Raw genomic sequence first — 12,865 nt, 5'->3', positions numbered from 1 at the left:
CAGGGATCAGGCGGGTCTCAGGGGACCATGGCAACTACTGGTTACCATGGAAACCACAAATCGACCTGGAGACGTCACAAGTGTGCAAAACTTTGGTGTAGTGGGACAAAGAGACTTGGCTAAATCCTACACCGCATCACTGCGCGCTCTGAAGTCTACACAGGCTGTCAAACGTTCAGATCTCCCCGAATGAAACGCAAAGCTGATGACTGACAGTCGTGGGTGGAGGCTTTTTCCTCATACTTAAAAAGCTCATTGTGCACAAACACCCTCAAGTAAGAATGCTTGTCATACAAGTACATCTAGAAGTTCTCTCTTTTGCTAAGCAGAGAGCTTCATTTCTCAGCATAATGTAATTTCTGTCTCCACACTACTCCTTCCTGGTGGGCGACTTTGGGTGCTTTCAAACTAGTCGTAGCGCTTTCTGTGCTGACAATAATCATAACAACACTCTTACCAGTCCTCGCTAGTATCCTCACTATCTAACTAGCCTAGCTTGCTTTCTAGATTAGAGTTATTATTATCGGTAAAAAATATAAAATAAAGATTGGTGTAACTCTGGAGATGAGGAGTTTGCTGGCCTTCGCTGTAACTTTGGAGGCAGAAACAGACAAGAAAAGAAGAGCTGCTCATGCGACTTGATCCTGGGTCTCTCTCTGAACACACACCTGGCTAAACAAATGGACAGAAATGTGAGTAGGTCAGTAGGTCAGTAGGTCATTAGACATGAGAGTGTGTCGAAACTTCAGGCTTCTTCTCAGAAACTCAGTCTTACTTAAATCAAGCTGAGGTTGAATTAGAAGTGACCGAGACAAACACCCTCTCTGTAGGCAAATGAAAAAAGTTTTGCATGCTGCTTTGCATAACACCAACGGCAGAGCAGCTACTAATGACAATGGCTGCCATTTTAATGGCTGTAAGTACAACATCCTCATTGTTGTATTAAAAAAAAAAACTCGACAGACCTGATTTAAAAAGGGAACAAGTAGATCACAACATCAATAACATCAACACAGTTGCCTCCACCGACCAAATCTAGTTCTTCTTGATACTAATTTGTATGCATACAATACTCTTAAGATACACACTATATGGTCAAAAGTATGTGTACGCCTAACCGTCACACCCATATGTGGTTCTTCCTCAAACCGTTGCCACAAAGTTGGAAGTTGGAAGCTGGAAGTTGATTGCTGTAGCTTTAAGATTTCCCTTCACCGGAACTAAGAGGCTCAAACCTGTTCCAGCATGACAATGCGCCTGTGCACAAAGTGAGCTCCATGAAGACGTGGTTTGAGAAGGTTGGAGTGGAAGAACTCAAGTGTCCTGCACAGAGCCCTGACCTCAACCCCACTGAACACCTTTGAGATGAACTGGAACACCGACTGCACCCCAGACCTCCTCACCAACATCAGCGCCTGATCTCACTAATGCTCTTGTAGCTGAATGAACACAAATCCCCACAGCCACGCTCCAACATCTAGTGGAAAGCTTCCCAGAAGAGTGGAGGATATTATAACAGAAATGTGGAACTAAATCTGGAATGGCATGTTAAAAAAAAAAGCACATATGGGTGTGACAGGCATGTGTCCACAAACGTTCAGCCATACTGTGACCTTGACCCTGTTTGGATCAATTCCTAAATGTAATCAGTTCATCTGCTGGTTACAATGCTAACTCTATATAAATCCTACGAACGTTCAACCACTCGTTCTTGACACTAACGAGGATCTTGAACGGACGCATGGATAACATGAAAATATCATGCCTCCAACACCTAGTGGCCGAGACCTAACAAATTAAACAACTGGTATAGATTTTAGATTTTATAATTAGACGTCCAATCGGAGGCTTGCTACTCTTAACAATGTTAACAATGAATCCTCTTACTCAATTAATATACGGTTGAGTGCAAAATCTTGCATACCTTTACCAGTACAGACAAAGGTGCCAAATTCATTTCAAGTAAGACATTATGCATGTTTGGTGTGTGTTTAGGTATTAATAGTACAAAAACACAACATGAGGTCAGTTCTAAAGTTTGTATATAACTTTCGGAATGTGAGATAAATATTCTCTAATAAAATGTATGTCCATCCTTTTCTTTATAACTGCCTCTATTCTCTATTGCGTCCTCTGAACAGCTTTTTAATGCCTCTTTAATGTGATATCACTATTATAGATATTTTAATTCCATTCATATACATGAGTATACACCATATAGTGCCGAAAACATAATGCGAAAAATCCAGTGCACTCTTAATTCCCACGACGCTACAAAATCCGTATAATGCATCAGTGCTTTGTAGCAGTCAGAGATAAAGCTGAGCTTTGTGGTCTCTTGCTAACATAAAAAAACTGTCTTAATAACTTCAAGAGAAAGAAAAAGAGGCAGTCTTGTTTTTATAACAATAGATTTAACAATAAATGTATAAAATGTACCTTCTGTAAATAAAAAATGTCTTTGTTGCCAAAACGCTGTGGTATAAGAGGAAGAAAAACACGTCGGGACATGCTGTTATTGGAAAATAATCAGCTTTGTGGTGGTAACGGTAACTCCGCTTCACGTCAGGCCACATCACATCACAGCATCACTGATTATTTTCCTGTAACAGCACAACACAGAGTTTTTATTCCTTAGTTATTATGTTAGCTATTCTATTAGATCCACGTCTTACCCCAGAATGTTAATCTGTTTTGCTCTACGTATAAAACTACAAGCTGTTTTCTTTTGTATTTGATACCGTTATTACCAAAACCAACAAATTTGCTTACTAAAGGTCAATGTTCCTGCAAGTTCACTAGACTGCAAGCCGTAACACAATGCGTTTGTGTGTTGACAGATGTGGTATCGGCTTTTTCTCAGATCTTATCTGTATTTCAGAAATAACATTGGGCTTTGGCATGGCTAAGACACACTATGTCACCACACCATTTAAACTGTCAAACGATATGAGCACACTGACCGGGAAAAGCAGCTATGAGCAACATGTTCTGTACTTGTGACACCTCTCCCTCTCTCTCTCTCTCTCTCTCTCTCACACACACACACACACACACACACCCACACACACACACACACACACACACACACACACACACTGAGCAACACATCTGTGCTGTAAAAAAACAACACAACTGTTTAACACTTCACTAAAATAAAGCTGAGAATACGTTCACCTGCCTTTAAATAGGGTCAGATCCAAATTTAGACGCAAACGTTGCACAGAAACACAGAAATAAAGCAGAAGGTTCTGATCTTTCAACAAATCCACGACTCGTTCTAGCTCCAGTTTCCACACACCTGGATTTGCAGCATGTTCTGATAATGTGTACAATACAGTATATTGTGATATTGAACATGCGCACTATTGCTACTGTGGACATAAAAAAAAAAAAAGATGGCCTCCCATTTATGCTGCCCAGGTAAAGCAGCACAGCCCTAGGCTCTGAATGTGAGAGTTTCTCAATTCTACACAAATTAGATGTGACATGGTAAAGTGACAAATCCAAACGATTGTCTGGAATGATTCCTCGCATGTGTGGTCCGACATTTCTTTGCTTCCCCACTCAACTTTAGTTCCTACCTTCAATTAGTTCCCATTTACTGTTTGATACACAAAAATGAAACAAATACTAATAACTATGGTTTCATCTTATTCTCGTTAAATGTGTATAGAGACAGTACGAAGAAAAATAAAGCTTGGAAGGAAGTAGCAGAGTTCGTTGGTGCTTCTGGTTAGAGTACAGATAGCTTGCTTTGCTAATCTGCCAATGAAGCTGCTTCCAGTCTGTTTGTAATTAAAGGTATTAAAACATATTTAAAAAATGTATAAAAAGATATCAAGGCATCTCTGAAAAGCATATCGTGACATCATTTATCACTATATCAATATTATATCGTCCGGCCCTAATTGGAAATCACAGTTTTTCTAAGATAAGTCTTTTCTAACACATGCAGAAAGACATTACACGCGTTGTGTTAAAAAATATAACGATATTATAATAAAACCATACGTTTATTTTGGATGGTAAATAAAAAAAGGAACCATATGGCGCACGAAACTGCAACCTTCTGATAATATTCTTAAAACGTTTGCATTTTTTTTTCACTCATCAATTTCAAGAGAGAGAAAATAAAGAATAGGTAGTAACTTGTTTCGTGGATGTTCCACAACATTCAGTGTAACAAGAAATGCATGAATGTGTCATTAATTAATAAATAAATAATTCTAATCATTGACAATCGCTGTGGCGTAAGAGAAATAAAATATATCAGAGCGTGCTGTTATTGTCAAACTTCATGTCATTGATTATTTTTCTGTAAGATCAAACAACATCCTGATTTGTTCCTTATAAGTATTGAATATAACAATTATCGTGATTATGGAAAGTTTATATTACAGAATAAGACACACAGACACATACAGACACACACACAGATATAAACACACCACACTTGTACACTGAGATCTATTTGCTTGATGATTAACACACACCCAGCTGTCAATGTGTCCACGTACACACACACACACACACACACACACACACACAAACACAGACTGATATGATCCAGCACCCTGTTTCGTAATGATGAGGCTGGTCTGAGCTGTCCTGTATGCACAGTGATAAAAACACACAGACAACAGGAAGAGAACGGTGCTGCATGATGACCCGCGGCGAATTAGAAAAACGAACAGAATTGTCATTTTGTATTATATTTTCTCACAGCATTCCCGACATCCACGTCATGTTCCAAACTGAAATGTCCTGCTGAAATGTCTGAGAGGAATGTCTGAGTTTGTGCTGGTTGAGAAACGTACAGTATTTGGGCAGGAAAGAGGCCATGCTGTGTGTAATAGCACGGCTCGCTCAGATCAAAAGGTTCGAGGTGGAGAGGTGTTCCGCAAACTTCTGGTACACGCGTTCCCAAACCTTTTTCCCAAAGGTTTTCTGCAAAACTAAACCTTGACCACCCTACATTTTATTTTAAATAATATAGAACTAATGCAACATTTGAACAGTTTACTATGTTATTAGCATAGGTGACTAATAAAACAAAGAAATATTCTGTGCACTGACTTACCAAACTAGTGGAAAGTGTTTTTTTTCCGATGCCAAGCAGCAGAGCCTGGTTTAGTCTTGCCACGTGATTTTGCGCGTAATGCGACTGGCATTGATCACACACTCGCTGCGTATCTTCTGTACATTTGGAAGATTTAAAAGTGACATTCACCAGATGGCATGTCAGAGCCAAAGCATCACTGCCCATCAAGTTTCTAAGTCAAACTGAAAAATATTTATAGATTTTTAAACGCTGACGAGCTCTGTCTTTCTTAAAACTTTACGCCATCGTCGTGATTGCTGTCATGTGTCTCAAATCGAAAACTCTAACGTTACACTCAAAAGTATTTACTAATCTAAAAAAAACCTAGAAGACTGGTACACAAAACAGACCTCCTGGTAAGTTTGAAGGTGACATGAGACAAGTTTTTAAAATTCAAACAGAAATTGTAATAGGAAAACTAGTTAGTGTTTGTACTTAAGTTTGCTTAGCAGTGATAAATGGATGGGGAAATTTGTCCATTTTTATTGCTGAACTACACCAGTGCAGTGTGTCAGGATAGTGAAAACAATTAAAATAATATTTATTTGTTTATATAAATCACTCTTGGTAACATTTTAAAATTTTAGCGCACAAAATCTTCAATAAAAGTCTCTGATATTTCTGATATAAATTTGTAACAATAAATGAATGAAACAAAAGAGGAGATTGTGAGTTTCTCTCATAACCCCATTTGTAAATCAAGCGACTCCTGGTCTAGTAAGTCAGATGCACAACAGAGAATCTCTGAGGATAGACAAAATCGCTTTTATCCAATCACCGAGATCAGTGTGTCCCTTCAGCTTGTCCCTCAGCTGAAAAGACACACCGGTCAGTTTCCAGACAGTACAGCTCTTGTGTAGCTCTGCTCTTCAGTTAAGAAATTATTCTTATTAATTGTTTCATTAATTTATGTAATCCATTTTTTTTAGATTTTTGCGTTTAAAAATCGCTTAAATATTGACGCATTCACCATATTTTGGTGCTGTGGACTGTTTAGGCTCCAACAAGCACCTGACCGCACAGAGCACATAAAACATTTACGGTCTCCCTCACACATGGGTGCACACTCACAGGTGTGAAAGACACAAAACATTAAAACGTGTGAACAAAACGTGTGGCATTTCACGCATGCACAAGTACTCAGGACAAATTGCAAACAAAAACTGACCTGAAAAAGAACTGAGTAAGTTCTTGTGAGAAGGTTTGTACAGCGAGACTGAGAAAATAAGTGCTATAGCAAATTGTATTTTAACGTACAACAGTATACACAAACATTAAAGTCACTAAAAAAAAAATCGAGTATGTTTTAAATGCGGCATTTTTAACTTAAAAATCTAGAGAATTCAGCCACAAGCTATTTGTGGATACCATGTTAGCATTTTTTCACTAGAAATTTAAGAAGGAAACTTTCAAGTAGATAACAGTGCTAGAATTAAATGAAATAAAACTTTTAAAAAATGAATGAGATTATATATTTTTTTAAATGTTAGGACTCTAATGAAGTATTCTGCATCAACAACGGTTCCCTAGAAACAGGCATTTCCTATTTTCCTAACAGATCTCTGACCAGCATGAACCCTGCTTCACTACAGCCTTTACCTGTGATCTATACACATCAGTCAGCCACGTCAAGGTCTGGTTCCTTACTGATTTTACAACCAAATCACCACTGAGAGAGCAGATTACTGCGTCTCGAAGATTACTGCAAAGTTTTACATCAAGGAAAATACTACAGTGGAAATATTGCACAACTTCTACTTACAGGTTGAACTTTTTGCGTCAGGTTCATGGTGGCATTTCTGTGAGCAGCAGTGGGAAACCAGAGCAAGCAAATGCACCACAGCCTCACGCCGTCTCTCTCTCAAACACTCACACACTCACACACTCACACGTGCACGTGCGACTCACAACTCAAAGTGAAGAGGTCACAGAGAACAAAAGAAGAAAAAGTTACTCCGCCCACAGTATCATCAGCAAGCTCATACAAGGGAAGATGTGATGTAACACACACCTGCGCTTCTGTTAACAGAAGCCTGTTATGCACACACACACACACACACACACACACACACACACACACACAAGCACACACACACACACACACACACACAGACACCAGAACAACTCAGCAGTGCATTCATGCAGTCTGTTTACATGCTGTTGTAGCTTACATACAGTATGTATTTATAAATTGAATGAATAACTGTATTATTTAAATGCAACTGGAACATTGGAGAAATTTTTTCAAAAAATTGTACCGTAGCAAACAACTACGGTATAAGACAATAAAATAAATAAAGACACTTTAGGACATGCTGCTATAGGAAAATAAACAGCTTCGAAGTGGTAAGTGGTATCAAGCCCCACAGCAGTGTTTGGTGATACTTTATTTAATGTCTACAGAAATTTGTTTATATTTATTTTTTTATATTTAAAAAACAAGATTTTTTAAAATTTTTCATACAGAAATATTTTTTTAAAAATATATAAATATCAAAATTTAAATAAAAATAATAAAAATTTAAATCTGTAAAAATTAACAACAGTTTTAAAGATTAGGTACAAAATTATATCTGCTGCTATATTATATTTTAGTTATATATCTATATATTTAATTATATATTTAGATATCACAGGAAAGTGTACCTTGGCGTAATTTGTCACCCTATTGATATTATATCATTATACTGTCCAGCCCTGCACCTAAGCATTCTACTCCTTATTTATCTATTTATTTATTTATTTTTATTTTTTTTTTTATTATTATTTTTTTTAATACTCACCCAGTATCTTCATGTCAAAAACAGAGAAGTGCAATGGCTATGTAACCTCGTTTCCAGTTGGAATAAGTAAGTATTTACACCATACACAAATAGTTCACACAAGACACACAGTTCACATAATGACATACATAAATAATGACCTTTAATTGATGACAATTTATGTTTGATTTTATATAACCATGAAATACACATCACCAACCTGCACTGAAAACCCCGCGCAGCCTGCACACATAACTGAGTTACACGTAGACACACACACGCAATACAGACGGATCAATTGCAGCAGGGATCAATGCTGATTTTTTCACACCATGCCAAATCGAAGTTCAATTATCAAACAAGGAGTTACGCCCATCAGTGGCCATACATCTCTCTCACACACACACACAGACACACACACACACACACACACACACTCCTCCTCTGTGCACTGAAACAGAATCTTGGAACAAAGGAAATTACATCCAGTTCTACAGTAAGTAATAAGCAGATAACAGCATAAGAAGAGCATGAATAAACACAACTGCACAGCCGTCTTATGCCTATAGGAAAATAATCAACACTGGGGTGGTGTGATGCGGCCCGACGCCAAGCAGAGAAGCCTGGTTTATTCTTGACGCATGATTTTGCGTGCGCATGCAGAAGCAGAGGTAACGTGATTGGCATTGTTCACACACTTACCTGCGTGTCTTATGTACATCCTGAAGATTTAAAAACGACATTCACTAGGCGGCACGTCAGAGCCAAAACATCCCTGTCCATCAGCTTTCCAAATCGAACTGTAAAATGTTTAGCGATATTTTTGAACAGTGGCGTTAAACACACTGATGAGTTCTGTAGCACTTAATACTTCCCTCCGCCGTCGTGATTGCTGTCATGACCTGCATTTCAAATCGAAAACTCTGACTAGTATTTACTAATCTGGAAAATCTAGAAGATTGGTACACAAAACTGACTTTTTGGTAGGTTTGAAGCTGAAATTTGTCCATTTTTATTGCTTAACTATGCTAGTGCTGTGTGTAAGGTTAGTGAAATGGACTAAAATATCATGTACCCTATTCATTTAAATGTGGCTTGTCTAAATGAGGCACACAAAATCCATCTTTGATATTTCTAATATTAATTTGTAACGATAACTGAATGAAAAGTAAGAGGAGATTGTGAGTTTCTTTCGCAACCCCCATTTTTCTTACGCCGCACTATCACATGTAATGATTCATGTCTAATCGTTTATGGCTCATTACGGTAAATGAAGCCTCACTGCAAACAAATAGTGCAAAAATAGTGGCCCTGGTGCTCTGCATAATTTATATCCACAGATGAAATGGGGACAGTGAAGGGCGCATGATCTATTTATAGCAGGAGGACCTTGGACAGAACTGACTGGATTCATTTCTGGAATCAGAAATATATTCAGGCTATCAGCATGAATTTTAATGTTAAACAGTATTAGAAATCCACATGTCTCGGATCTTTAAGATTTTATGTTCTATTATCAGTGGTGGCTCATCCATAGGGGCAGGTGGGACAGAACCTAACCATTTATATCAGCCATTCAACACGTTAATCATTTATAATGCCATACATTTTAAATTCCATTGAAATACTAAATACCACTTTAAAGGGACCTACGATTTTAAAAATTGGTGCTATCTGACAGATATAACAAGATGTTCCATTGATTTGGTCATTTCTAAATGTCACGTTCGAAATGTCAAGCGTGGGGCAGTATGGTCATTGCCCAATTAAGCTCCACAGAGTTACTATTAGTGGTTAAACTTGGGAACTACATCAAGTGCTATCAGAGGCCCACTGGGGCAGGAATCATGCTGCCCCATGCTTGCACTATGAACGTTAATAGTTTATGAGTGTGGGAGGGGCAGCAGACAGGATATTTAATATTACCTCTTGTGTTTTCGTCTCACACACTGTGACAATGGTGACACATTGTATACCACATGCACGCCAAGTTTAGAATTTAAATACGCAGCACTGAATGAGCTGTAGTTTGCTGGATCGATTGATTTTTCCACTGGTGGGATGACAAACTGACTCCCATGTGCCTTCAACTGAGAGAGTCACAAATACACCCTCTCTTTACTTTCTCCCTTCTTCACTTTCTCTCATTCTCCCTCACACTCTTTCAGCCATAACCCCAAGCTAGACAAAGCATAAAACACTACAAATCATAAACTAATATTGCAGCACTGAAAGCACAGATATGTCACGGTGGCCTTGTTCCCCAACACCGTGACTGTCCCAAGCAAATTTAATTTAGCGTCTATAAAATATTGACCTGTATATTCCCTACCCAATATGCACAGATAGCTCTGGCAGGCCTGGCAGGATGGGTCTGAGGTCGTTAGTGTGAACATAAACAAACACACACACACACACACACACACACACACACACACACACACATTCAATACTGACTGCATCTCTGTGCAATGCTGTTTATAGGGCACTGGCGGCTTTTTAGTGATGACGTTTGAGTTTCTGGGGGATAATGTTGTTGTCGACCTTTCCATCAATCTTTGCCAAGCTTGCCACCATTCTGACCCCATTATTCATTCATACGATCCAACAATTAGCATCTATTTAATCCGTCATCCATTCTGATCCACCAGTTAGCAACCATTTAACCTTTAATCTACAAGTTACCCCATCATCCATTCACCAATCCACTAATTCACACTATCTAACAATTACCGCATCATTTAATCCCAAATACCACCAGTTACTTCATTGTCCATTCACATAATCCATCAATTACTCCATCATCCATTCACCAGTCCATTAATTACTCCATCAACCATTCACCAATCCACCAACTACCCCTTCATCCATTCACCAGTGCATCAATTACTCCAACATCCTTTCACCAATCCACCAGTTACCCCTTCATCCATGCAGCAATACACGTTATCCATCAATTCACTAATCCAAAAAAATAGCCCATCATCCATTCATCAATCCACCAATTACCCTGTTATCCAATCAATCCACAAATAACCCCATCATGTATTCACCAATCCACTAATTACTCCCTCATTCATTCACCAATACACCATATCATCCATTCACCAATTACCCTACTATACATTCACCAATCCACCAGTTACCCCTTCATCCATTCACCAATACAGCAATTACTCCATCATTCCCTCACCAATACATCAATTACCACATCATTCCTTCACCAATACATCAATTACCACATCATTCCTTCACCAATACATCAATTACCACATCATTCCTTCACCAATCCACCAGTTACCCATCATCCATTCACCAATCAGCCATGATCCATTCAGTAATCTACCATTTACTCCATCATCCATTCAGCATTTCAGCCCATCATCCATTCATAAACACTTATTTATCAGCCATTCATCCACCACATCATCACATTTTAATATACTCCATGACTCATTCAATCCATTGCACATTTACCAAATCACTCATTAACACAAACATCCTTCTAAAAGGATTAAACACCTAAAATATCATATCACAATATTTCAAGACATCCTTACAGCTTCCGAGTTTTTTTTTATACCAAAACTATGAATGTTATAAATATGTGTAGAAGGTGGAGGTGTTTAATGTGGGTCTGCATTGGGATGGAGGTGTTTGGGGATGAGCTAGAGGGGTGATAACTGTGGTGGCACACCTGAGCCCTGTTGTGCCATGTATATTTATGTACTCTCTCTCTCTCTCTCTCTCTCTCTCTCTTTCTCTCTGACACAGAAGCCAAGTCAAAGCCAAGCATAAGCCAAGCAGAATGAAGTGGTGAGCAAGCTTGAAAGCTATAACGTTATTTGTTTTGCAAATAACTGTCTGAGTTACTGACCATGTTGCCAAGGGCATGTGTAGAAATGGTAAAAAGTTCACATTTGCTCTTTGCTGCGTATGCCTGCTGTGTTCTTTCAGCGCTGTGCTGTAGAGATTGATACATTGAAGTTGTCTGAACTTTTACACAAAAATATTGACTAAAAGTATATTCAAGTGTTATATCCCTGAGGTTTAAAATTATGCTTATGCTTATTAATTTATGCTTATAGTCTTAAAATCACAGAACTGGGTGAATAACCACTAATGAAACAATATTACATAAAATAGTTCTAAAAAGTAAAATTTAATGAGGAAAAGAGGACAAAACGAATATATATACAGTTCTGTGCAAAAGTCTTAGGCACATACAAAGAAATGCTGTAGAGCAAAGATGCCTTCAAAAATAATGAAATTAAATGTTTCTACATTTAAAAAAATACTATAAAAAGCAGTAAACAGTAATAAATGAAACAAAGTCAATATTTGGTGTGACGATCCTTCGCTTTTAAAAAGAAAATAGTAGTCTCAGGAACAATTAGTGCAGTTTTATAAGGAAATGAGCTGGAAGTGTTACTGAGCATCTTGCAGAAGCAGCCACAGTTCTTCTGGAGAATTTGACTGTCGACTCGCTTCTTATTTCTGCAGCGAAATCCAGCAGCCTTCATTATATTTTTTTGTCTGAAAAATGTCTCTTATGTAATCTGCTGCTTTCTTTACTGACATACAAACATTTTTCTGGAACATTTAATTTTATGTTGGAAAAAAATCTATAACAAAGTTTGTACTAAAAAAAATAGGGTGCCTTTTGCACAGTACTGTATATATACACATATATATATATATATATGCATACACACTTATATGTGTATATTACCTGGGTGACCTGGGTGACCTTCTCGGAGACGTTCTGCGTCCGGTCTTTAATCTTGCTGGGGGCAATGATCTCGATCTCGGTGGGTGAGGGAGGTCTGACCCGCTCCGCCCCGAATGACAGCGTGACCTGGGGGATCCGACCAATGGCACGATGCCGCATCAGATCCGAATCCGATGTGGAGTTCACATTATTGGGCTTCAAGGCATCTGTGGGTGAATATCAAATCAGAAAATTTGCCTCATATATCTCCATCTCTCTCTCTCTCTC

At 38.3% G+C, this 12,865-nt stretch overlaps 1 protein-coding gene across 2 annotated transcripts in view; it reads right to left on the bottom strand.

Moving 5' to 3' along the window:
- The window catches only part of kcnh6a (potassium voltage-gated channel, subfamily H (eag-related), member 6a), a 50,202-nt gene that overhangs the window by 20,130 nt on the left and 17,207 nt on the right, over nt 1-12,865 (bottom strand). The window contains exons 6-7 of one of the 2 annotated variants that reach the window (XM_026916773.3): nt 12,599-12,804; nt 11,744-11,830 (exon numbers count right to left, since the gene is read on the bottom strand). In XM_026916773.3, coding sequence (XP_026772574.3) covers nt 11,744-11,830; nt 12,599-12,804 — 293 coding nt within the window. The remainder of the gene's footprint in view (nt 1-11,743; nt 11,831-12,598; nt 12,805-12,865) is intronic. The other variant, XM_026916775.3, reaches the window with a different exon arrangement.

This window comes from Pangasianodon hypophthalmus, chromosome 13 (assembly GCF_027358585.1).
Source record: "Pangasianodon hypophthalmus isolate fPanHyp1 chromosome 13, fPanHyp1.pri, whole genome shotgun sequence".
Classification (NCBI taxonomy): domain Eukaryota; kingdom Metazoa; phylum Chordata; class Actinopteri; order Siluriformes; family Pangasiidae; genus Pangasianodon; species Pangasianodon hypophthalmus.
Note: the sequence above shows the minus strand (reverse complement) of the source record. Positions and strands in the feature narration are given on the sequence as shown.